The following is a 26,241-nucleotide window of genomic DNA, read 5'->3' as shown; positions in this document are numbered from 1 at the left end:
AAATGCCTGGTGCTGTCAGTGCAGAAACCCTCCCTTCCCAATGCCTCAAGCACAATGTAGCCGTTCTACTAATTACTTTACATTTAGTTATGTTCTGGTTTATGTATTTCATATATTTCTAAATTTCATGCTGGCAGTGTTGTAGCGTTTCTAATCCTACCCCATCTTCCTCCTTCTGACCCGTCATGCGGTGCAAAGAACAAGTGAAGCTCCTTATTCAATTGCACTTCAGTATTTCATCAATATGAATGTAAATTATATAAATATATAAAAACCTGCAGCTTTAACAACTGTAATACAGCCTTTAAAATTAGTTACATGTATAGATAATTAAATTCTTCATATAAAAGATAGACTAAAATGTGTGTGTTTGTCTTGTTGCTGTGTACACACAGAATTCACCAAGTGACATTAGTGCATGTAATGAATTTGCCACTAGAACAGCCTGACACCACCTGTTTTATTTCAGAATGACACTTGTCTTGTTTCTTCGGATACTATTTCAATATAATTACTCAGCTTGATCGTGATTATCTGCAACCTTTTGCACCTTTCTTTATTCAGTGCTTTCTACATGTTAGAAATCAGTTGATATTTTTTGACACTGTACTGGTACATGAATTAAGAATTTACTATGGGTTTACCCTGACTTAGGCTCTGTGTTTTAGGCCAGAAGCTCTAGTCTTAAAATGTGCACAGCTGCACAGATTTTCTTTCTTTTTAGTACAGTATTTAACACACACAAATTTTTTATTTACCTCTGTGCCATTAAAAGAAACCAAACTTCTCCACCATAGCCAGCTGCTGAAAAAAAAGCATGGTATGATAGAAATTGAACAGAACGTAATACTTGTAATTTTCAGTGCCCATTGTTTTGCTTACTGAGAATGATGTAGCTAGATTTTTCTCCACTATTTCATGCATCAAAATATCATTTTAATGAAAGGGTATTTCTAATTTCCCATAATGAACTGTCGTGTTGAAAGATTTTTCACTTAACTAGAAGTGTTTGTCCTAAGGGACATTTTGTTTTTTATGACTTCAGGCCAGAAACATACTTTCTCTACGTATTGAAATACTGGCAATACTTTGGATATAGGGGATTCAGATGCTGCTTTTTTTTTCATTACTTCAAACGAGAAGAAAAATAAAGCTATTACTATAATCTGCAGGCTACATGTTTCCTAACATGCTTTTAAAAAATGCTGGGAGTGGTGTCTCACAAAGGTTTTCAAAGTCACAGTGTTCTAAAAGTTCTTGGGGTGTTTTCTGCTGAAAGGAAAAGAACAGCCTGAAGTTGTCCCTCTATAGATACACGTGTACAGACAGACACACATGCACATTGGTGTCTGTTGTGCCAGGACTCCTCAGACAGACGAGTACTGTGTGTTACTCAACAGAGCAACAGCTTGAATCTCTCAGTCTATTGTTGAGAAGAGTTAACTCACAAAATCCTCAAAACATGTTTAAAATGTCCTAGGCAGAGATACTCAAAGCATTTGGGCTTATATAGACTTGCATTGTTGAAATACCTATAATGTTTATTTACTCAATAATTAAGTCCTTAAGTGTATTACTATAGCTTGGCATGGTAGCATTTAATTTTCCTCATAATCAGTTATTTCCCTTGAGTAGCAGGGAACAAGATATTGCACTTATTCTTTCTTACCTGTCTGAGTTTTTGTTTATATATACATATAGATATACACATATATATATATGAGAGAAAGAGGAGTATGAAAGTGATTCTTTAATAAAGAAAATGGATTATTTCCATCAAAACAGTAGTTTTTCAAGGTTGTGTCTCAATCCAGTTTTGACCCTCTCTACTCCTTCCTCGTTCATCTGAAAAGATGTTTAACCTCCTAAGGCACATGATCCCCTCTCAAAGCTGCAGATCTGGACTGCAACAGGCGAACCTATTTAAAAAAGTAATGCACCTTGTGATGGAAACATGCCCATACTCTTGCTCCTTCAGTCCTTGTATTTGTGGCTGCAAAGCCAGCAAACACTAGCCACAGTCAAGGCTGAAACAAGATTTTCACAGACAAAACTGAGAAGCTGTTCAGATGATTTTCAATTTTGTCTTCTAAGTCAACACTAAGAAAAAGAGCAGTCTGACTGCTGCCTGGTCAAATCAAATGCATTCTTAATTTTCATTTGTGAGGTACCTTTTCCCTTTGCACAGGAGCTCAGGAAAAGGAGCTGTCACTTGAGAGATATAGAAGAGACTGGATTTAAAGACCACTCCAGGTGGTGATGGGTTTTTTCTTCACAGTTTTTCTGTTTACCTTGAGAGGAATTTCCTCTGTATTCAGCTGCTGAGGAAGAATTCTCATGGGTGTTCTTTCCAGGAATTTGTTAATATCAATTCCAATACCTTAACTGTGTCCAAGACAACTCGGAGTCTGAAATGCAAGTTTATAACAAACACTTGGCTTTTTATTCAGAATCAGTTTTATTTAAATCTCAATTCTTCTGGAGCTTTGGTAGCATCTCTTTCAGTCCCTGTGAGCTCACTGAACACATTTTAAAACGACCTGTTACCATAACCTTCCTGCGTGGCAACAGAACTGCATGTTCTGGTTTTGTTCTCTGTTTTTAAAGCAGTTCTTTTTAGTTCTTTGTGATTATTGATCCCAGCTATTTATCTTCTTACTAAATAGCTCCTTATATGGAATCCTCTTCTGTTTACAATAAATGGCTTATTTTAACTCTTTTTTTTTAGGCAACTTCAGTAAGTCCAGGAACAACCAATCTCAAATATTATTTGATCCGTTGAATTGTAAGCTAAGTGCATGCACACAGACAACTGAATAACAAGCTGGTAGTTACCTAAACCAGAGGGCTAAGGTGACCTTTTGATTCCAAACCTTGAGAGAATGTTTACAGAAGATTGCCCTGGATACAGTTAAAAATGTAAATTATTTTCACAAAGACTTAATTTCCTGCATGTAGACCTTATGGGCTTTTGTATTTGTTGTTTCATAGCTTGCAAGGGAGTACTTTGCCATCAATAAGGATTAATTTTGAATTATTGTCCATGTGGGTAGAAATTGTGAGAGTTATCTTAACTATCTGGTGTAACCTAGTAAAGTTAATAGTATCCATAAACATAATTCTGATGTGTAAAACCAGTTTCTATAGCTTGTTACAGCAAGTTTTGTAGCTGTTTCATTTCCCTCCCCTTTCCACACATCTTACTTTGGAAACTTCTTTTAAAAAAACTGAAGCCCAAGAAGTAACCCTGTAGCCCAGCAGTGCTCCTCCTCAGCACAGAAATTCAGAGTACAATGTCTGCGTAGAGCCAGAAACTAATTTGGATCAAACCTATAACTCTTCTTTTGCAACTTTTATTATTCCTGTGGAGCAACACAGAGTAAGGAGTCAGATTTTAGAACAAGTTTAATCCTGTAGAATACTTATAATTAAGCATTTAATGGAAACAGTAGCTGTTAGTGCCTATAGGTGGAAATATGTTTATACTCAAGGTAGCTGTCCTACAGCAAGTGAGTGTTTTGCTTTTAGAAGGTGTTGGATTCCTTGCGGCCTTGTGGTGCTCCTTGCTCACAGGATTTGGCTGCACTTTCTAACATGAGCTCCTCATTTGTTTCTTCATGCCTTACCTACTTTTTTGAGGCTGACCCCTCAGCTGCAGCTGGGCCTGGCCACAAGGGGGGAGCTCCAGGCCTGTGTGTGCCCTTCAGTTTCTCACTTGTGTGTTTGGGCTGTCATGGTATGGGCTTGTACCCACAGAGTGATGACCTGGTACTGCCAGCCCAGCTGGCACTCACCAGAGCTGGGAAGTGGTTCCAGTGCCAGCAAAGTGCTGGGCTGAACCCGAATCGGATCAGGGCCACAGATGATCGGAGGGCTGAAGCACCTCTCCTGTGAGGACAGGCTGAGAGAGTTGGGGTTGTTCAGCCTGGAGAAGAGAAGGCTCTAGATGCAGCCTAGAAGGCCACTTAACCCTAGAAGGCCTTAGATGCAGCTATGCCCTCACATGTAGAATTTTACTCACCCCAAGCAGATTCTGGAAAGGGAGTCATAAATATGTCCTGGTTTTTTTCTGAAAGGATTTATCAGGTTTCCTTCTCAACTGTCTAACCTGTTGTCTTCCCCTTCTTCCCTTAGTTGAATACTAAAATATTTGCATAGAAATTAAGGTATTAACCTAAAACATTGAAGAAGTATTTTGCTAGTGCAAAATGAAGATGCAGGTCATGTATCACAAGTGTATATTGTTGAGGACTGCAAAGCTTGCCTTTAACAATCAGGCATATTCTAGAATTAAAAAGAAAAAAATGGAAAATTAAAATTGTTACCCAAGGTCCTTAGGTCTCTTGCTTGTCCTGTGTGGACTGGCAATGGCAATCCCTCCATCTGATGATAGCTGACTGGTGTGAACAGGGGAAGGAGGCACATACATTGGTGGCGACTGGTCTTGGCAAAAACAAAATAATGCTTCATATTTTACAAGTGGGACTTTCCAGACTTGTTTCTAGATCCTACTTCCATCTGTCCCAGAGGGAAACACTCTGCTCTAACAAAAAAAAAGGACATACTGGTCCAGCTGAGAAATTCTAAACATGCTGAAATCGTTGAAAACGGCTGTGAAACGGAATTTTGCATTGCAGGAGCTTGAGATGGAGCGATGCGTTTGATCAGACTCTGTGCTGTCCTCAGCAAAAGCCTGAAATAGTCTCTCAGTGGAGGGTCTGGCCCACAAGATATTTATGGGAATTTGGTGGTTGCATTTGAAGCTCGTTGATAAGGAGACTGAATGGTGAAATGCTATAATTTGAGTGAAGGAATGCTATCATAGTGCCAGGAGTGCTATTTCTCCCCCCATAAGGTTTGGGAATAAAAGTTGACATAAATTTTTACTGTTTCTGGTTCCGTATTAAAGAATGGACTTCTATCTACTCTGATCATGTCATTATGGACTAGGCCAGCATAAGGTTTACAGTGAAATCTGACAGTTACATTGTTAAGAAAATCTCCCAGAATCAGAAGAAATCACAAGTTGTGCCCATGTACATAGAACAATGAGATCCACAGCAAAACCTTCCTTCTGAAAAAGCAGCATTTCTTGCACATTGCTTTCAAGCTTAGAGGTTAGCTTGTAAGACCCATGTTTTAAGGGCTGACTTTGGAAGGAAAAGGAACACCAAGTGTTCCCCTTAGAATGATATTTGTTTTGTTTTGTTTTCTACACTTCTACAATCCCTTGGCACTACAGGTCCTGTGGTGACAGGAGGTCAAAGCACGGATTTCTAGTTACAGCTTGGGTATGTTGGTTCTGTAAGTCCAGACAGAGTAAACAGTGTGGTGAGCGCGTGCAAATGCTGCTGCTCGGAGTCATACTGGTTATTCAATTAAAGGGCAGAAATTAGCATATTCACAGTAATATAAACATATATGCATACTATATATATATGCAACATATAAACTTATGTACAGTAATATAACATATAAAGTTTGCTGTTGCAATTTCCCCATTCTTTTCTGAGTTTGCTGGGTTGTTCGTAGCTTGAGATTCAAATGTGGCACCTTCCAGATGGAATCCAACACTCTAATTTCTCAGAGCAGGAGAGAAAATATGAAAGGATGGGGCACTCAGTAACTGAAAAGACCAGCGCCAGTGCTTTGTTTTAAATGCCCAGATCCCTGTATGCACAAGGGACTATCCGTGTGCTTTAAGTTAGAACCATTAACCAATTCTACACTGAGGTAAGGTCCCGTGCTTTACCCACAGCAGAGCTTTTCCATCTGTTGGTGGAAATGTCTGATATCAAAGGCGGTTTCTAGCCCCTAGCAGGAGTCCCTTAGTGAAATGAATTAATGAATGATGTTATTACAGCTGCAAGTGGAATTTAGGTGTTCATAAAAGTACTTTGCACAGTACTTCGACGTCCATGAAAAACTAGCTAGAGCCCCATGGCCTGACATTTCCACTTGGAAAGGAACCCAGTTCTTTTTTGGTGTTTTTAATACAAAGACAAGAAACATCTTTGTACTTGTGCACCTCATGAAGAAAACCCCTTATCAGAAAAGCGCCCCATGTGTGTTCTGCTCAGATTGAAGCAGACTATTTTCCCAAATATTGAGCATTCAAAAGTAGACCATTTGTTGAAGTTCAGAGTACCCCATTTACATCCAAGCTGGCTGGCTGGCAAGCTGGCCACTAAAATACATTGATTCAAAATGTTAAATGCTTCCTCTAAAAGGTTGGTGGTTGGAAACCGCACTTCAAACCAAGGTCATCTGCATCTTTGAAAAGTAAACTTCCTCCAGTCCTTGGAGAAAAATAATTAAACACTTCTTTCGCTTTTAATGAAGCTGACAGTGCATGGGGAGAACTAGTTCTGCTTATTAGACCTCTGATTTACATGGCAACTAAGAAAAAGCCCTGAAAGCAGCCCTTTATTAAAGAGAAGTTAAACTTCTGGCTTTTGAAATATGCCTAGTGCTTTGATTATTTTGGCAGAACATTGATAATTCTCAAATGCTATTTATTATTTCACGCAAAGTTTCGACTACATCTTCTAAAGGACTCCGATGTAGTGTGTCTCAAAGGAGTGTTATCAATATGTTTATGCTTCCAATCTGATGTGTTCTTAGCTTCTTAATTGTAGAGAAAACTACCTTGACTGTCTGTATCTTCCTTCCTTCCCTCTTTCCCTCCTCCCCTCCTTCCTCCCTTCCTTCCCTCCTTCCCTCCCCTCCCTCCTTCCCTCCCCTCCCTCCTTCCTTCCCCTCCCTTTTGCTCTCTCTCTCCCTCTCCTTCTCTCTAATTACCTTTTCAGGGGCACAGATTAGTTGAAGCAGCAATTGAAGGCAGTCCATTAACAACTTAATGGTGATACATGTGGACCCTGCTAATGGCAGAGTGCAGAATTAGCTCCTGAGTTACATTCAGGAAGCTAAAAATGCAGTAAATACTAAGTATTAACTTGTTATGCAAAGAGCTGAAAGAGTTATCCGGGGTATGCTGTGATTAGGAGCAGCAGCGGTTCCCTTTATGAAAGCGTATGCGAACATCTGATCTAAAAACATTCCTCTCAGATCTCAGTAGGTTGGTGTTATTGTTGATGCTGGCGAACAAGATAAAACAAAGCCTTGACCATTTTAAACACCATAAAGTGAAGGTCCCCTCGAATATTTTTCAGGCAGAACTTTTTCCATAAGGAAAGTTTGTTTCAGTGGGCAATATACTGAATTTGTCCGTACTTCACTAAAGGGTGAGGGAAAGAATTAAACTGAAGAATTTTGATTGTTTAGAAATAGTTGTAAATAGTACATTTTTAAAGCAAAATGTTTTCAACCTGTTTGAAATCACCTTTGCTTTTTGAAATGCATTTTATTTTATGCAGAAAAGTAAAAAACTAATTTTAAAAGTGAAACTGGAAGAAGACATTCTGCTTGACAGTCTCAGAAGAATTTACTTAAGCTAAACTCAAAAATACTGACTTACAGAAAAAATTGTAATTAAATGTTCAGTTCTGATTCAGAATAGAAACTAAAATTTGAGATTCTAGAATTTATACAAAATTTCTTGCATCTACACAGGATAAACACAAGGGAGGTGGGTTGCAAAAATTCAAGAACAAAACTGATGAAAGATGAGTTCTTAGTTACAAACTTTCCCTATGCTTTTAAAATAAAGGAGAACAATAATCAACTGCTTTGGCTTTGCCTATAAGTTAGTGAAATCTGCAGAGTAATCTCCACTGAGCTTCATGTGTTCTGGCTCAAGCCCTTCAATATTTAGAAGCACTTTTTAATTGAAGTGTGAAGAAGTAATTAGGCTCTGCAGTACCTTATTGATTAGGATGTCTACTTTGACTAGAAGGATAAAGGCCAACCTTGAATTTAGAGTATCAATAAGCTGAGGGTTTATATAGAATTCCTAACTGCCCATCAGAGGATTAAGGTCACTATAGCACTCTATCCTAATTCTGTTCCCTTTTAGGATATCTCTAAATTTTCTTCTGCAGTAATACCAGATGAAGTCTTATCCCCCTTTTTTATTGATAGTGATCCATCTAGGGATTTGGTTTCCATGTGGCTGCAGTTGAATGACACAACTAAAGGTGACAGTGAACTTCATGGTGAGGTTGGAAATGGGCAGGTGGTGATGAGGGGGACTTTTAAGCTTTGCCACCAGAGAAGAGTTAGCACTTAGAAATTGCCTTAAAAAAATCAAAGGTGTTAAATACAATGTTTTGAGTCACTTAGAGATTAGGCATTGTCGGTGTGTGCCATGGCATGAATAATGCTTAAGTGAACTGAACAGGCAGTAGTTACTGTTCAGTTACCTGAACTACAGACCGGAATCAATTTGCAAATGACTGTAAGTAAAATCTAGGATCCTTTTGTGTTTTCCAGGGTGTGCAGACTTGCATCTTCTGGATATGTTGACACCTACTGAAAGAAAAAGGCAGGGATACATCCATGAGCTCATTGTCACAGAAGAGAACTATGTCAATGACCTGCAGTTGGTCACAGAGGTAAGACAACGCAGCAGTTTTGGGGCAGGTTTTAGTCACTCGTCTTTTCAAAGTGAATCATTAATTTCACTGTGCAAACTAATTTTTTATCACTGCCATGTTTGCCTTCCTAGGAATAATCTGTATTAAATTTTCATATCTATATAGGTATATAGATATATATGCATGTTTACATGAGTGTGGGTGCAACTAATGTTAAACCCTTGTGTTACTATCCCCAAAACATTGATGTTTAAACTTTCATTGTAGTAAACTATTTTTGCTCCTGATTTTGAATGTTATTTCTCATGTATAAGTTCTTAAAGCTTGAAGCACATTTTCCACATTCACACAGTGGCACTCAGTTATCACTTACTTGGATTTTCTTTATATGTTACCAGGTAAATGTATTATGTGGAAAATAAAAGGGAATGAGTACAGGCAACTGACTTTGGTAATTCTTTTGACAGAGAGGGAAAGCCCTCTTTAGGAAAAGGGGTCAGGATATGCAAACCCGAGACACTATGAGACAAATCAGAACTTCCATAATTGAATCCAAAGTAAAATATATTTTCAGCTGTATTATCAAAGTAAATCCTGGGATATTTTGCAGGAGACCTCTGGCCAGAATTCACAAGTTTCAAACAGATTATCCAGATGGTAGTTAACACCACCAACACAAATTGAGAGTATTCTCTTTTAAAACCATTTGCTGCTTACAAACATATTATTAGAGAACCCTATGGATCTCTAGAGCACAGCACATGTTTGAAGGCTGTTCCACTGAGTGTCAAGTGCTACTCTGGTGTGTGGTTTTCTCACCTTCAGACTAAAGAAGTGAGCATCATCAGTCTTAGTCACTTCAATTATATTTACATATACTTTCTGAATTGCTTAATTTTCTGAATCCATAGATCTTCCAGAAACCACTAATGGAATCTGAGCTGCTAACAGAAAAAGAAGTTGCTATGATTTTTGTTAATTGGAAGGAGCTGATTATGTGCAATATAAAACTACTGAAGTAAGTTTTTTTCCCTGTACTTGGCAATAACAAAATCATGGGCCTCTCCTCCACCTCTCCTTTTAGCTGCATGAAAATATTTGCCACTTACGCAAGTAGTAACCAAAAGGGCCTTGTGTTTTTCCTTGTTGGAAAAGCAAAATATTAACAACTTTTGCTGTGACTTGTTGTTGTTGAGAAAAATCCAGCAGTTCTTTGCTGAGTAAGTATTTGCACTTGCTTTGCTCTTGCTGCGCACGCACTCCAGAAGGCAAGATCAACCTCTCCTGAAGAGCGGTGCCCGCCAGGGCTGCCCAAGGTCCTTTGCAGACTAACTTCCTTGGTCACAGTGCATACCCAGTTCCAGTCTTACTGTCCATGAATGCAAAACAAGGCACAGCAGACTCTGCTTCCCTCACACTGAATTAGGTGCCGTGTTCTTGCAGTTATTGTTGGCTTATAGCACCTGAATGAGCTATTCTATGAGAAGCGGCCCCAACAAAGCCTGGTTTCCTATGGATTTGTGTCCTGTGTACCTTGCATCCTTCCTTCCAAAGTCTCCAACTACTGCAAGCCCAACTCTCTACCGTGAAACTCCACACAGTGCAAATACCCATATTTATCTCTTCATTCTCTGTAGCCTCTGATGGATTCAATCTTTCCTACTTGTATCCTTCTCAGCCACCCCTGCTGCTTCAGCAAGGCACAGTAAATGCTGCGGCTGATTTGGAAGCAAATTGCTCATCTGGCCATTGCCAGAGAAAAAGAACAAGCATTGAATTAAACCTGCATCTTCAGCAAGAAGATTAATAAATAAAAATAAAAAGTTCTTTTTCTCCTTACTGAGTTGCTAATTTTTGTTGAACTTACGGGGATTTTAGATCTCCTCTTTTGTGAAATGTGTTTGAATGTGGCCTCCAAGTTGATAACTTATGACAGTGATAGGACAAAGGCAGACAGCTCGATGCTGATAAGCCTCTTTTCCTTAGGAAACCAGGCTAAAAACTAGAAGTAGCTCTAGGCTTCAAGTAGTGGTAAGGGTTTTATCCCTCATTCAAAAGCATATATGTTACTCTCTTTCTAAACTAATAAAAAAGGAAATAGCATTCCTTTTTATGTTGTGTCTAATCCAGGACCGCATTAAGGTAAAGCTTAATAACAGTTTGATGGCCACAATAGGGAAAAGTGTTGTTGGCTGAGGGCGCAATCTTGGTTATTGTATTCTTACAATATGCAATAAATCTTAAGGCTGACCTTTTTATTATTCAGGGGTCCCTTTGTGTCAATAATGGATAAGAATCAAACCATTTATTTCATGAATGGGGAATCATTCCTTAGTGGCCTGCTTATAAAACACACTTGACTTTCTCATGTTTAGGGCTTTGCGTGTGCGTAAGAAGATGTCTGGAGAGAAGATGCCAGTGAAAATGATTGGTGACATACTGACAGCTCAGCTGCCACACATGCAGCCTTACATTAGGTTCTGTAGCTGCCAGCTCAACGGGGCAGCGCTCATCCAGCAGAAGACAGATGAAGTCCCTGAGTTCAAGGAGTTTGTTAAAGTAAGGAAAGACACAATCACCGTAAATTTTGTACGCAGTAAATTTAGCGCATCGTTTTGCTGCTTTACAAAACAGTCTCAAATAGTGCTCTGTGTTGGGCTAGAATGAAGAATCGTCTGAGTCAAGCATTCATTGAAAGACTACACGTTTTCACTGAAGAAACACATTTTTTCAAGCTATTATAGAGACATTAAATACTTTGTTTAATGATGGTTTTGCTGTAAAATGCTGGGACAGTAACAAACAATGAGTACTGGATATAAGAGGCCCTTCTCTTGTACAGGCAAGTCAGGTAAAAACATGTGAAAATACAAGAAATTCTACTGCACTGACGTTGTTTGTGATCTAAGAACAGATTTAGTTGAGGTATGGTGTTGATATGTTACCTTACCTCTTCCTTTCTTGGAGGAGCTCATTTTGCAGAGTATTAAACAAACTGACTAACACCGTTTTACCTCTCTAATGTTTCAGAGGTTAGCAATGGATCCTCGCTGTAAAGGAATGCCACTATCAAGTTTTCTACTAAAGCCTATGCAACGGGTAACAAGATACCCACTAATAATTAAAAATGTACGTTCTTTTGCAAAGGTGTTGTTTTTGATGCTGCTTTGCTTATAGCTTAATTACAGGGTAATTTTCCTTTTTTGTCAAGCCCGGTCACTGTTAGATATCTCATGTACTAGGGAATGTGGGGTATCCTTTTGTATTTGATCACACTAGAGCAAATGCGGTAACTCATTTGGCTTCAGCAGAATGACTTGATATTTCCATGAGAAACAGGGGTGAAACTTGCACACAAAGAACCAGAAGGCAGCAAATGCTGAATGAAGACTTTAAAATTCAGATGACAGGAGTAACAGGTCAATTTATGCTCATCTTTGCCTTTTTCTGCAACATCATTCCCTCCCCGTAGTCTTGTAAATGACATTCGGTGTGCAAGCCTGAGTGCCAAATTTTTGCAAGTTACCTTCCTGCGCAGCTTATGATGCTGGATGATTTACAACCCCTTCCTAACTTTCGTTTGTTGCCTAATGCTTACCATCCTGAATAATGCTATTGAACTTGGCCCAAGGCTTTCACCAGAAAAAATGATAAATTGGATGTTGGCGTTTAAGAGATTGCTTAAACAGTCATGGTTATATTTCTTTATGTGGCTGGAATTTGTATACTTATGTCAGAAAAATGAGCAGTGTACTGATGTAAAGGCTCTCCAGGCAAGCATTCGTTTCAGGTGTTCACAAGCAGACTGTGAGTTTGTCTCCTATTTTTCATGTTTGTCAAGGAGGAAAAAAATTTGAAACCTACTGTCCAGCTCTGATGAAAATAAAGAAATAAAACAGAAGTGTAGGGCTGATAATATAAATACATTTTAACTGCAGATAATGGAAAAGGCTAATGTATGTTATTTATCTGTAGATAATAGAAAACACTCCTGAAAACCACCCAGACCACAGTCACTTGAAGCATGCTCTTGAGAAAGCAGAAGAATTATGTTCTCAAGTAAATGAAGGAGTGCGGGAGAAGGAAAATTCAGATAGGCTGGAGTGGATCCAGGCTCATGTTCAGTGTGAAGGCCTGTCGGAGGTAAAAAAAATGTCCTATCTAGAGTAATGCAAATGTGGGTGCACTTCTTCACCGGTCGGGAAGAAACCATGGCTCACTTATGGCACTGCATCAGGGGACGAACGGTGTAATTAATCAAATCATATAATCTTCAATCCTTTGTTTTCATCTTTCTTTGGCTCCCTTTCACCCCTGCATGTAATCCTTTTTGCTGCTTGTGTTATCACCTTCTTTATGATAAATGCTGCATTTGTTGCCTGCCTCTGGGCTAGTGCCAGGTTCAGTGCTGCGTTTTGCAACCGCAACTTTCCGGTTTCATAGCTCTTTATAATACAGTGGTTATTGTACTGCTGTATCTCATACACAAGCTATGTCTGACCATCTTGGAGTCCTTTATCACAGAAAATAGTTTTTGAGATAAAACCTTGTATGCATTAGGGAAATTCAAGAATATTGATAAGTCTCTGTCAAGAATTTCCAGAAAGAATCACTGCCTACCATTGCATATTACTTTTTAAGGTGACAAGCTACACTTCTCTGCTGAAACTGTAAAGAAAATACTGTGTTGGTATGTCCTGCAAAAGGATGGAGGATGTTTTGGTAGCTTCCTTGTTACTGGTGAAGATACTAGGGGCAGACAGATCACAACTTGATTTTCCAAGTGTGTGTTGAGGTTCAATTCTAGATTTGGGAAAAAAAATAAAATAAAATAAAATAAAATAAAATAAAATAAAATAGCACTGGTTGGTTTATAAACTGGAAACTATTGCATTTCATCTTATGAAATGTGTTTCAGAAAGACAGGTATGACCATTTTGGAAAAGTCAAAGTCATGTTCAGCTGTCTTACAACAAAGTTGTTTTCTCTTACAAAAATATTACCTGGAAGACCAAGTGGATACTTGCTGACACAGTCATGCCAGGAGCAGCCTTGAATCTGTGGCACAGAGGGGTCTGGCCTTCCCCCAGTTTTCTGGCTGAGATGTTTCTAATCTGTGAAAGGAGCCACTCCAGATCTAGCTGTCTGGGCAGCTAGGATGGCAAGAATCATATCATCACCTAGTGAAAATAAACCAGAAAACTCTAGGAGAGGCGAATCCTCTGCTCCTCTGGTAACAACCTCCAGACGAGTCTTAAATTCTGCCAGTTCCAGCAGCTGTCCTCTTACTCCAGGAATCATGGGTGCACGAATTCAGGCTGTCTGGAGTTCTTTTGATATGTTTCAATGTGTGAAATTCAAACACGGTTCAGAAACCCAGGCCTTGTTTAGGAAGCTCAGCGTTTGGAGAGGCCATTTGTGTAGTTACTGCTGGTCCAGGACAAGTCATCATCAGCTCAGTTCCGCTCACAGAGATGCATGTGCGTGGCCGAGCAACTCCAAAGGAGGCACAAATGCTTTTGGCTTTTCTCTGACTGTCCAAGGCTGTGCCCTGTGCAACTGATGGGCCGATGGGCTGCCTTAAAGTTAATTTTTGTGTAGCCTCTGTATGACTTGCACTGCTTTTCATCATGCACAAGGCAGAGGCATTGCTCTTCATCCCCGTGACACAAATTAAAAGCAATGTCAGGACTCAAAACTATATTTGATCTCTTTCAGGGGAACCTCGATTGTTTTACTTTATACAGTGCGTTGTTGTTCTTCTTCTACTTTTCGCAGCAACTCGTATTTAATTCTGTTACAAACTGCTTGGGACCACGCAAGTTTCTGCACAGTGGGAAACTCTATAAAGCCAAGAGTAACAAGGAACTGTACGGCTTTCTGTTCAACGATTTCCTCCTCCTGACTCAGATCATAAAACCTCTTGGCTCTTCTGGCACAGACAAGGTCTTCAGCCCCAAGTCTAATCTGCAATACAAAATGTACAAAACTGTAAGTACCACTCTTAAATAGCAACTAAGATGGCTATATGCTAGCAGGCAGCGGCTCCCGTACTGGATGTGCAGGCAATATGCTTTATATAGAACAGGTTTGAAAGCTTTGGCCTATGCTGGGGATTCCAGGGACTGGTGGTGAGAAAGCTGGTTGTTTGCTTTAGTGAGATAAGAAAAGATGCTTTTGGAGTTTTGCCAAAACACGACATAAGTCACGTTTATCAGACAGTGATGGAGAGAGTAGTGTTTGCTACTCTTTGTGGGAAAGGAGGGGTTGCTATGCTTCATGAGGCTGCTTTCTTACTTCAGACATGTTCCCAGACTCTGGAGACACCTATATCTTTGATAATAAGAAAATACCAAAAATGACATATCTGAAGAAAGACGGGAGGCAGGCAGAAGGGGAAAGATACTGCAGGCACAAGATAAACCTGTTATAAATTGCTCTGTGTTTAATGCATCTGTTCAGATATTGTACAGTAGAACTCTAGCTTTGCCTAATGTTTTACAGCCAATTTTTCTAAATGAAGTACTAGTAAAATTACCCACAGACCCTTCTGGAGACGAGCCCATCTTCCATATCTCCCACATTGACAGAGTCTATACACTCCGGGCTGAAAGCATTAATGAAAGGTAAGTACCTGCACAGGCCATGTTCATACTGAATTTGGAAAGTCTAGTGCAGATGTATATGATGTACACACCCATAGCAGTCTCCAAGCAGCTTTTGTTACAAGACTGGAGAATTCTCTCTGCTTGAGAATATGGTGTTACTCAATATATGAAAAGGAGGGAGAAATAATGTTTCCTGAATTCCAGTAAGACCAACAGTGAAATGCAAGAAGGGCTGATATATAGGCCGTATTTCACAGCATTTCACAGCCAAAAGATGCAGTCCTGTCTTCTTCTATTAACATCCATTTGTTTGTGCCAGTGCAAACATTTGTATGGCTGTATGTTGAATGAAGTTCAGGAAGAGGTCAGAACTTGAAGCAAAAACCTACCGAACAAAACCCAGTTAGTTATAACCTAGTTCAGTTCAGACTGAAGCAGTGAAAAGAATGGCAACCTCAAAAATCTCAGCTAGTGATTTTCATCTCTGGCAAGCTTAACTGTGGTCAAAAAGAGAAAGCTGAAAGTCTAGCAAAAAGCCCCCATAGTATAGACATGGCATTATGCCCACTTGCAAATGTATGGCCCCTAAACATTCTGATGCATAAAAATGTATAAAACATCTTTGCTCCTTGGCTGCCTGACAGTGTTATTCATCATTATTTATACACATAGTTTTTCTTGTAGAAGATCATACTTTTATAGATCCCACTTGTCCTGTGGGTTGCTGTCTGTACCTGTATGCCACAGAAGGAACGAGCATCATGGTTAGACCCTTGGTGATGAAAACTGGCACAGCCTTTTCAACTTAGGATCTGTTGCATAAATCAGAGTGCAGCAATAATCATCTGTTCTGCATCAGAGCACTCACCATGTTGGTCAGAACCATCTATAAACTCTGCACCACATTCATCCTGCCTAGGTCGAGAAACTTCAGTGAGATGGTTAGGCACGCTCTGCTGAATCATCAGGGGAAGGAACCAGATCTTCACATGCTGAGCACCCTCTCTCCGTTCACTGCAGAGAAAACCCACAGGAGCTGCAACCCAAATTTGGGTGCTGCAGTCAACTGCCTTTGCTTATATGGCATAGAGGCGTTGACTTTCTTTTATGCCAGAACTGCTTACTAAATAAATGCAGCATTTTAGGTGGTGTACCTTCAGGTTTTCATCATTCACTTGCTTTTAATTAAAAGCAACGGAAATAAAACATTAGTATCGATGAGTGATTAATTTACCCATTCAATCCTAAAAGACCTTTATGATCAAAGGCTTGGTATACTTCTGAAGCTGCCATTTACCACTTAGGGCTGAGCTGGAAGACAGAATTGTTCTTAAGTGTTTTATTTTCCTGAACAGCTCTCTATGCAGAATACAGGTGAGTGTTCGGACCCAAATTCAGGCCAGTATAAGCAGCTGCAGTGCCCTCTAGAGCAGCAGCTCTTCAGAAGTGGATCCACAACTTTTAGATTCTCTCATTTTGCCTTGACTCAGGTCTCAGGCTCCCTCATATGTCACAGCAATTCTTCTAACACTTTGAGGTCCCTTGGTACCCCTTCTTCCATGCTTTTTTCCTGTCGATCTTTCCACTCAGTCTCTTAAGTATGACATGAATTCCCAGAAGAACCCATAGGGAACCACGGTCATTCATCACCTGTGTACCCCCTGAGTGTCCCGAGGCTCAGAAGGATTTTGGTATGCAACTTCAGGGAATAACAGAAGTGGCCACCTCTGCAGCATGGTTGCATCTACTAGCTACAAGAAGTTAGTTTATTACAATAAAGTGACAGGCCGTTATATACACCTTTTGGTTTCTCACCAGGTGCCTCCTGCTCATGATTCTTTCGAACTTTCTTTGCCTGGTGGGATCTGCTAGCCTGGGACACTTAAGTTATTCTACAGGTGCTGTGATTTCCAGTAAAGTCTCTTCTAGGCAGACAGCTTCAGTGTAGCAGAGCCTGTGATGGGCCAGAGCCCTAGACTGCAAGTGATGGGGAAGGAGGGACAGCTTTACTTTTGTCTGCTGTGCTCCAAGGAGGAAAAATGGAAATGGTATTTTGCAACTTTTTTTCCTTTCCTTCTGAAGGACTGCCTGGGTTCAGAAGATCAAAGCTGCTTCAGAACTTTACATAGAGACCGAAAAGAAGAAGAGGGAAAAAGCCTACTTAGGTACAGCATGGGATGTGGAGGTCTTATCTTTTGTGTTAAAGTCCATGGGCAAGAAAAGATGTTAATGACTTTTCTCTCTCCTCTTTGGTTTCACCACAGTTCGCTCACAAAGGGCAACAGGCATTGGGAGGTTGATGGTGAATATTGTTGAAGGCATTGAACTAAAACCTTGCAGGTCCCATGGTAAGTGCCTTGGATTTGTCATAATATGCTCTGTGAAGAAGACATTCCTATTTGTCAGACTAACTTCAGAGGAAATTCTGTCCGAAACCTGGTTTTGTTTAACGAGGACATTTTAATGGACTTAAAATATATGAAAGTGATTTTGTGCAGTTCAGTAGCACTCATGCAGTTATCCTGCATGTAAGCATTTGTTTCAGACCAGCTTAGTTTCCATCACTTAAGCCATATCGTCAAGCCAGGGAGTCCTGAAATAAAGAGTGGAAGGTGCACCCTGCCTTGCAGAATTGTGTCCCTGTTCATTATAATGGCAGTGAGGCCACAGTCTTTCCCCAGTCCATTGGCTTTAGGAGTTAAAAGGACATTTAGGAGGAAGGTCACATACCTAAAAATGCAATTAACTCCTTTCTGTTTGTTTCCATTTTCCCAGGAAAGAGTAACCCATACTGTGAGGTGACGATGGGTTCCCAGTGCCACATTACCAAGACGATACAGGACACCCTCAACCCGAAGTGGAACTCCAACTGCCAGTTCTTCATCAAAGATCTCGAGCAGGACGTGCTCTGCATCACGGTGTTCGAGAGGGACCAGTTCTCCCCAGATGGTATGTAGGGGGCTGCTGCCCTTCCAAGGGTATTTTCAAATCTCCTGTTTTGAAGAGGCACGTGCCTGCCAAGGTAAATCATAGAATCAGGGAATGATTGGAGTTGGAAGGGGCCTTTAAAGATCATCCAGTTCCAACCCCAATATTGAACCCCTTTGCATACTGAGAACCTACTCTCCCTTGCTCCGCAGTGGAGTCATGCTAGTATCAGTGCAAAAAAATAAATATATCAAGCTATCTCTGAGGTGTTTTGGGGTTTCCTTTCATGTGCAACTTGACAACAACTGAGGTGTGGTTTGCAATTCTGGGAAGTCTTTCAAAAAAAACTCTGGATGCTGTTTGCTTATGGACAGATTAATCCAGGAGGAAATGTCTTCATGTTCCTGTAATAAGTGACAACAGTGGCAAAAACGAACCCAAGATTCATAGCCTATTCTTATTTAATAACATGGGATAGACATATGGAGCATTGAAGAGTATATTTTGGAGTCATAATCTCTCAGGAAGTATTTGGATAGGACTGTTGTTCATCTGGCCAGCACCAGTTGGCCCATTGACTTTGTCACTAGTGTGTTGCACTTCTTAACTCTGTCATCTCCAGAGAGCTTCATGCTCAGCTTGAACTGTGCAGCAGCCTTTGGCCTTTTTTCTAACATCTTATAAAATAAATAAGCTGTAAATTACATTGCAGATTTTTCTGCTTGTGGGACCAGTTGTTGTTAATGTCTCTGCTGACTAATATAGTCCAGCTAAAATCCTCTTCTATGCGGACTGGCAGTCTTTGGCCTTCTCTGACTGCAAAAATATAGTTGGATTGAAGACTTGTTTTCTCCTTTTGTTGTGTGTAGATGGAAGCTTAGTTCCTTCTGCAAATTAACGTTTTATTGCAGCATAAAACAGTTCTGTCATTTCTGAGTGTGCTGTCTTTTTGCATTTCAGACTTTTTGGGCAGAACAGAGATCCGTGTGGCAGACATTAAGAAGGATCAGGGTTCAAAGGGACCAGTTACAAAGTGTCTCCTTCTTCATGAAGTCCCAACAGGAGAGATAGTCGTCCGACTAGACCTGCAATTGTTCGATGAGCCTTAGAAGGAAAGGGACCAATGTTTTATTTGTCTGAGTTCCCTGCAATAGGTGTCTGCAGAAGCTGTCACAAAATCCTTATTGGTGTGGTATGAAACTACTGCTTGCCCTTCACACATAAGAGGGTTATCAAAGCAAACAGGAGCATCTTTGTGCCTTGATAATTCTCACTGAAAAATTAATCCCAGTTTAGTGAGGAGATGTCCCTCAATTTCTCTATGTGGAACTTGACGTTAGTTTCCTGGGTTTATAAAATAACCTGGTTGTTCGTTGTGCTCCAGTCGGAAAGGCTGGCAAACCACATAGGTTGCTGTACTTGCTCCAGTTACCCTACTCTTTAATTTACATGAAGAAGGCAATGTTGGTATGTTTTGGAGGCTTTCTGCAGGGTTTTCCCCCTTAAGGAATTCTGTGCCTATTGCTCAGCAAGGTGGTGTCTAAATGTAATGTGAATGGAAGGAGCAGTTATGCGGTAAGAAGATCTTTGAAGATCTTCATGGTGGTACTGAAAAGACTTAGAAAATAAATAGTCTATATCTATAAACAGAGAAGATTCTATTAACATACCACTTCATGACTCATGTTACCCCTGAAAATAAAAAATGTACAAGCCTTCTGCACAGAGATGAATTGCACTCCAGAAGAGTTCACCCACTCGGTACCTTTGGAAGCTGCTGTTTTCTGTAGGACTGTAAATGCTCAGACAGTAAGTGAAGGGTTAAACATAGAGCCCTACTGAATGCTGTGCTACTACCACATCAATACTACTTTACTACTGCTGCCTGATCGCGTGACCACAGACGGATGATTTGTCGCTTGCAGCGGGGAAGAAAAAAAATCACAGCTCTAGCTCAGGAAGCTCATTTCCACCCTGCAGAGTCTAGTTTGCAAAGCAATCAGTGGTGATCGGTTATTAAATTGCACCATGCCTGTGTTTGCCATCGTGTTGCTGAATTCAGGGCAGCAGCGCGGTGCAGCTCACGAAGGTGTTGGTGGCTCCGCCGGGGTGGTGGCAGATTTGGTGGCAGCGTTACTGCATGTGACCGGAAACAGAGCGCTCATGATGGTGCAGAGTGGGTAACCCCAAAGGAAAAGCCTTGTCATCTGGGGGAGTGCCAGGGCTTGTGTATCCACTTAACTCTACCAACACACATGTATAGGCCCACATCCAGCAAAGTTTCCCCGTTTGGCAAAGCGCCCAGCTGTAAGCGCGCACTTATGTCTTGTCTCCCCTAAGCACAATGCGTAAGTGCTTTGCTGAGTCTGGACTCGAGCAAGAACAGACCCCTAAGAGTAAAATTCCTCTTTGTTCTGCTTGGATTCATTTTGTTCATGACCTGTCATGCATACACTGGTATTTTTGTAAGGACTTTATTTCTGAATGGAAGGTGTCAGCCTGTTTCATTAGCATGTGAACGTTCTTGTGGAGCCTGTTGTTAGGTTTTGGTGTTCCTTGCATGTCCATTCAGTACTGGTTTCCACCTTTCCTGTATAGGCGGTGTTCTCTAGCACTACAAGTCTTATTGATTTCCATTAGGAAATTAGGATATATTCATAACGGATAGGTAGATACAGTATGGTAATAAGTGTAAACTGTGCTGGGAAGTGTCTGTGTATTATAATTTCCTATGAGACCACTGTAATGTTTCAAGCAATGGGGAAAAAAAAAATGTATGTTGGAGGGACAACAAAGTTTACATTTCATACTTTTCAGAATCGCTTTATTATTTATTTATTGAAGATAGTGTAGAATTTTGTATCAGAAATGACAGACATACTTATGTATTTTTTGAAACAAAACAGAGATACACACTTTAGTTAGAAACTTTCAACTGACCACATTTTAGAGGGAGTGTAACTTCCTAGGCATGCGTTTGTTTACCACTAACTGGCTGAAAACACAATTAAGAGAACTTTAAGTTTCTATTTTTCAATGTTGTTAAGAAAATGGTTTCAATTAAAATATGTAAATAGTACTAAACCCATGCTTTCCTAATTCCATATCAATACATTTTATTAAATATAACGTATATGAAAATACACATTGTTGTGGTAGGATAAAAAAAAGTGATAAAATCTATTAATGGAGTAACATTAAATGTCATTGTCTAACCTTTTACCGCTGTCCTAATTTTACTCGATAGCTGTAACTACAACGAACGTTCATTTCAGCATTTAAAAAGTAGCATCACTTTTTTAACGCTATCATTTCACCAGCATGAATTACAATAACGACTGAATAGACAAGCGAGACCAAAAAGACGGTGGGTGCGATGCAGAAGTCCTGGCCGGGTTTTTGAAGGGAGCCTCACGGAGCTGCACATTCCTCTGAGACTCAGCTGGTGCTGGAAGCAGAGGACCCGTAGCCGCAGGGGCTCCTCTCACACTGCAGCTGTCACCAAGGGCATGTTCGACTGCACCGTTTGGGGAACTGTAGCAGAACTGAGCATCTTCTCAACAACCATCACCTGTGGTTTCCCACTTACCCTCCGTGCATAGCAAGGTTTAACTCTCATTAACGTCAATAGGAGTTACGCAAACATGACGATGATGAAAGGCTGGGGTTTGGCTCATTAGCAGCTAATGCATCTCTCATAATTAGTCTAATCCTAAAAGGGAAGCTTTTCCTAATCCCTGTGCATCGAGGACAGAATGTGTATATACCCTTAGAGCCACCTGACTGGGCATTGGGATGTCGCTGTTTTCTCACTTGCTCGCCCTCAGTACTCTGTAGCGAGATTGGCACCGTTGGCTTCCCAGATGGAACTGCTTGTCACCAGGGTCAGGCAAAGCTGCTTAGAAACCCACTGCCTCCTGCCTGGTTTTCTGTCTTCAGGAATGCTGCAGTTTTGCACAACGCTTTGTTTTAACTCTGTCGTTGTGCAGGCTGCGTGTTTCTGCTTTTTTACCCACCGCAGCTGCGTAGACCTCCCACTCATCCAGGACTTCGTACTGTACAAGTTCAGGCCTTTTACTGAAAAAAAGAGACTAATCAGCTGCATTCCTACCAGTACTTTCATAGAGAAAACTGCGAGCTCTCACAGACTTGTTTAAATGCCACCTGTGTTTTGAAGAGTTTGGGGATGGGAGAGGCACGCAGCAACACCCAGGAAGTTAGGGATCTCTTTGTGTATTTAGAAAGTCAGCTGGCATTACCACGGCGTGTGAAGGTTGAGCCGCCCTCTTACAAGGGCCACATGCTGGCTGTCAGTCCAAGCTCTGCTAGTCTGTGCTACTGGTATCGAATACCTATATTTATGTAGACCCTAGTTTTCAGACACTGCTTATTGATCTCTGAGTATCTGCATAAAATAGCACACCTTAGCTCACAGGTTCCTTTCCAGCCCCATCAAGATGTGTGTAATTTTTTTTTCCTATTGTTATGCAAAACAACCACAAGAACAAAATTGAAGCCCAGGTGATAACACTTGGTCACATTTTGGACTGAGAGAGCAGATTCATGCGGATAAGCATCCTCACTAAAATGCAGAGGTTGTACACGTGTGTGTTGTGGAGTTCTTGGATTTGCTGTCTGAATTTACTTTGGTAAAATTCATCCTTGGAAGAGAAGCTGAGTACAAGGTCTCTCCATCACTCATCCTTAAAATGAGGCATTGGTGAGATTGAACTGGTGCATGGGCCACTGGGACTGGCCCTTAAGATGGGGTTTCATTTTCATCTTCTTGCAGAATCTATTTTGGAGAAGACATTTTGCTTAGAAGTTATTCTTCAGCATCAAGCTCCTTGGCTGGCAATGAAGCATTTCTAAAAATAATGCTGTGCATTTTACTGTGCATTTGCTGTACATTTACTTTTTTGTGCATTCACTGCCTTCATTGAAACAGTGCTCTTGCTTTGGATAAACTGGCAGAAAAAAACACCAAGAGAAGAAAGATCAAAATGTGCAGCTGTGAGGAAACTTGAAATGGAAAGAGTTGCCCTGGTGGTTTGGTTTCCAAGCTGTAATTGTGGGAATTGCATTTTTCTGTTAGGTACATTAACTTTAGCAAGGAGAATAGGGTTTCTCCCTCGTGCTTCCTTGGGTTTACGTCTCGCAGTAGAACTGAGTTAATGGGTCAGAAACTGGCAAGGAACACCATCTCTTTTGGAAATTATTAAAATGACTTTTGCCAGATGCTGGTAGCTGGGAACAGGCAGAATGTCAACGTTGTTCTGGCCGCAGACAGCAAAGGATACTAAAGGAAGCTTTTTTTCTTTTTTATTTTGAGAGAGGAGTTTACAATCAGAGCCACAGTCTCACAGCAGAACTTCTGTCATCCAGGACCCCAAGCACCCATCATAGAAATAACAGTGATTAATAACAAACCATGTGTTTGTCCTCACCCTGGGAGAGCCACACTGAATTTAATGCAGTTCTGTATGGAGTTTGCATGGACTTTTTTATAGAAGTGGAGCTTTTTGGTGTAACAGCCCTTACACTCCTCTTTCCAGGAATTAGCTTCTGAGATAGACCCGTGAGGTGCTTGGGCACTGTGTTGTTTTAAGATGCTTTCACAAGGACTCCATAGGTTTGTAAACATTGCTGTCAGGCCCTTCACTTCCCTGGTGCCAGCCAGGCAGCGCTCACCACCACCCAGGAGGCAGATGGGTACAGCCCCTTTTCATAAAGGCTGCGCCAGCATCCATGTGCTGGTTTTCTATCTCTCGAAAGACTTGTTTTCCCAGCCTATAGTTGTATGAGGGGTTTGCCAGCAATACCGTTATACCTTGGCAGGGTGGGTATCTGTCCTTTCACCCATATCCCCATTTAGGACCACTCCATCATCGCTCTGATTGCAGTAACAATCAGCCCGGTCTTGCTGATCTGCCTCTGCCCGTGTTTTTCTCCCCACAGAAGGAGTTAGTTAGCCTCTCAGAGGTGCCTCTCGGGGAAATCAACTCCGCTCATTTTCCTCTGCGCTTGGTCAGATGTAGCTGGAATTATGTCATTATGTCCAGGGCAGGTTCAGCTCCCCTGCCACCTGAGGTCACAGCCGTGATGCCCTTCCCAGCAGTGCCAGGCTGTGAGCTCCTGCTGCCCACACTGCAGCCTCTGCTTCACGGCCATTTGGGTTGAGGCTCACATTTGAGATCACCCAGGTCCCCTCCCAGCCATGATTTTCCCCACCTGCTGAGCCTCTTGGCTTCCTCCAAGCCAAACACCGGCTGCATTGCATGGATGAATGCTGCGGGTGACTGGAAAACACATCTCACTGCCTTGCTCTGCTGTGGTCCCACTAGGTTTTTCTCCTGTGTGTACCTTGTGCGTAAACTGGTGCTTCTCTTCTGTAATTAATTAAATCCTTTGGAAAGCATCACTCTTTCCTTCCCTTTGAACTCCCAAAGCTCAGCTGTGTGAAACAGTGCTGTTTTAGGGACTCCTTTCCAGGTTTCTCCCTCACAACTCATCTGGCAGCTGCCACCTCTGCCTCAGCCCCTGGCACAACCAAGCGCTTCAACAGATCCTTGACTTTAATTCGTGCCCCAGTTCAGTGCAAAGCATACGTAAAGCCAACCGGGTGCCTATGTGCTTTGCTGGGGACGCAGGGAGAAATTCAAAAGGCTTTGATAATATAAGGCCGACATGATGACGTTGGTTCAAGCTCTGTAAGGACTGGAAGATTGCAATAGAGCAGCAAACAAGGAGTCAAGATTAAGATGAAATACAGAAGTATCTTGTAGTCTTTGCAGCTGGGTCTGTTTTCTTGCTCATCTTTTGAAAGTGGTTTTAGCCACTGAACTCACCAGAATTATATTTACAGGGCAAATCAGAATTCTCACACTTACAGATTGCAACACACTTGGAAACCCTGTAAGATAAAAAAAGACCAGGCTGGCCTTGGCCTCCGTAATACCCAGTACCTTGCCAAGTGTAGTGCTGGTAGAAAGCCGGTCTGTAAAACCCTGAGAGGCTGCACAAAGCTGGTGAGTTGACTTGGGCATCTTGAAAGACAGAGTATATTGCTGAGCTGACACCAAGCCAAATAGCTGACAAATTACAGAACTTTTTTCTACATGCACTTAATTATTATGTATTTTTCTCAACATGAGGTTTTATGAGGGAACTTTTTAAATGTTCATTTTACAATTTTTTTACCCTTTAAAAATAAATAAATCACTTTTTGTTACATGTGAGTAGGGTTGGGGGAACATTGTGGATAATGCAGGTTTTGTAATATTATTAAATACATTTTCAAAACTAAGATGTGACAAATCCAGCCTTTTACTGCAACAGTGGTATCTATCTCGTTTCATTCTGCTACTGTGATGTTTCAGTTTATTCAAATCCAGCAGTCAGAACCCTTGAAACACAGAAAAGCTGGGAATTAGGTTGAATCACCTTAGCTTCGAAGGGTTTGCTCTGTATGTACATTCCGTATGTATTCTGGCATTTGTTTAGCCCTAATATTATTGTCCTACATACATATCAATGTATCTGTAGTTAAATACATGCATATATGTATATATATGTGATTATTTGTATATATAATATACAAATGCAGCTATGTTATTGTTGTCAAATACTAGGTAAATCTAACAGGAAAGCGTTTATAGACACCCAGTTTTGTTTGTTCACTTAAATTTTAAAATAAGGACTGTCCTTGGAAAATTATTTTTCTGTACATAGGAGGATATATTTAGGACCTAATGTAAAAGAACAAAGAACTGCAGTGTGTTGAACTAGCCTAGTTGCTTGATAAATTTGTCAAAGGCTCTGCAGCAGCGGTAGGTGAATTCCCTGTGCTGCTTGTAAAGCTGCAGGAGCATCATCACTAACCCTGGATTTAGCGGTCAGTTCTGGGATCTTAATGTATTCTGCAAGCAAAGGGAGCTGGTGCTTCCTCTGAGACCCCTGTCAGACGCCCAGGCAGCAGCTCCTGCCCACTGCGGTGAGCGCAGGTGAAACAGGAGGGCTGGCCTGCAGCGGAGGAGCCGGAAATGGGAAGAAGTAGGGGCAGAGCTAACAAGTAAGAGCTTTGTGAGCAGGAAGATCTCTGCTCCCCTCAAAAAATGTGGGTGGGTGACCATCAGGTGATGGATTGGAAGGGAAATCCCTCCCAGCTGTGGTGGCTGCTCCATGCAAAGAGCCTCATTGTTGTGAGCCGT

The 26,241-nt window shown here is 41.0% G+C and overlaps 1 protein-coding gene across 1 annotated transcript in view; it reads left to right on the top strand.

Annotated features, from left to right (window-relative positions):
- ITSN1 (intersectin 1) overlaps positions 1 to 19,140 on the top strand; it is a gene marked incomplete at its 3' end in the record, with an annotated part of 134,459 nt that extends 115,319 nt beyond the window's left edge. Inside the window, exons 30-40 of the mRNA XM_080345557.1 lie at positions 8,392 to 8,513; positions 9,407 to 9,513; positions 10,871 to 11,054; positions 11,526 to 11,624; positions 12,471 to 12,638; positions 14,274 to 14,486; positions 15,000 to 15,121; positions 17,186 to 17,268; positions 17,368 to 17,451; positions 17,879 to 18,052; positions 18,992 to 19,140. Coding sequence (XP_080201683.1) covers positions 8,392 to 8,513; positions 9,407 to 9,513; positions 10,871 to 11,054; positions 11,526 to 11,624; positions 12,471 to 12,638; positions 14,274 to 14,486; positions 15,000 to 15,121; positions 17,186 to 17,268; positions 17,368 to 17,451; positions 17,879 to 18,052; positions 18,992 to 19,140 — 1,505 coding nt within the window. The remainder of the gene's footprint in view (positions 1 to 8,391; positions 8,514 to 9,406; positions 9,514 to 10,870; positions 11,055 to 11,525; positions 11,625 to 12,470; positions 12,639 to 14,273; positions 14,487 to 14,999; positions 15,122 to 17,185; positions 17,269 to 17,367; positions 17,452 to 17,878; positions 18,053 to 18,991) is intronic.
- Between the last annotated feature and the right edge of the window lie 7,101 nt (positions 19,141 to 26,241).

The sequence above is a fragment of the Nesoenas mayeri genome, assembly GCF_963082525.1.
Source record: "Nesoenas mayeri genome assembly, chromosome: 1".
Taxonomy (NCBI): Eukaryota; Metazoa; Chordata; class Aves; order Columbiformes; family Columbidae; genus Nesoenas; species Nesoenas mayeri.
The sequence above is the reverse complement of the archived record's forward strand: the minus strand, read 5'-3'. Positions and strand labels throughout refer to the sequence as shown.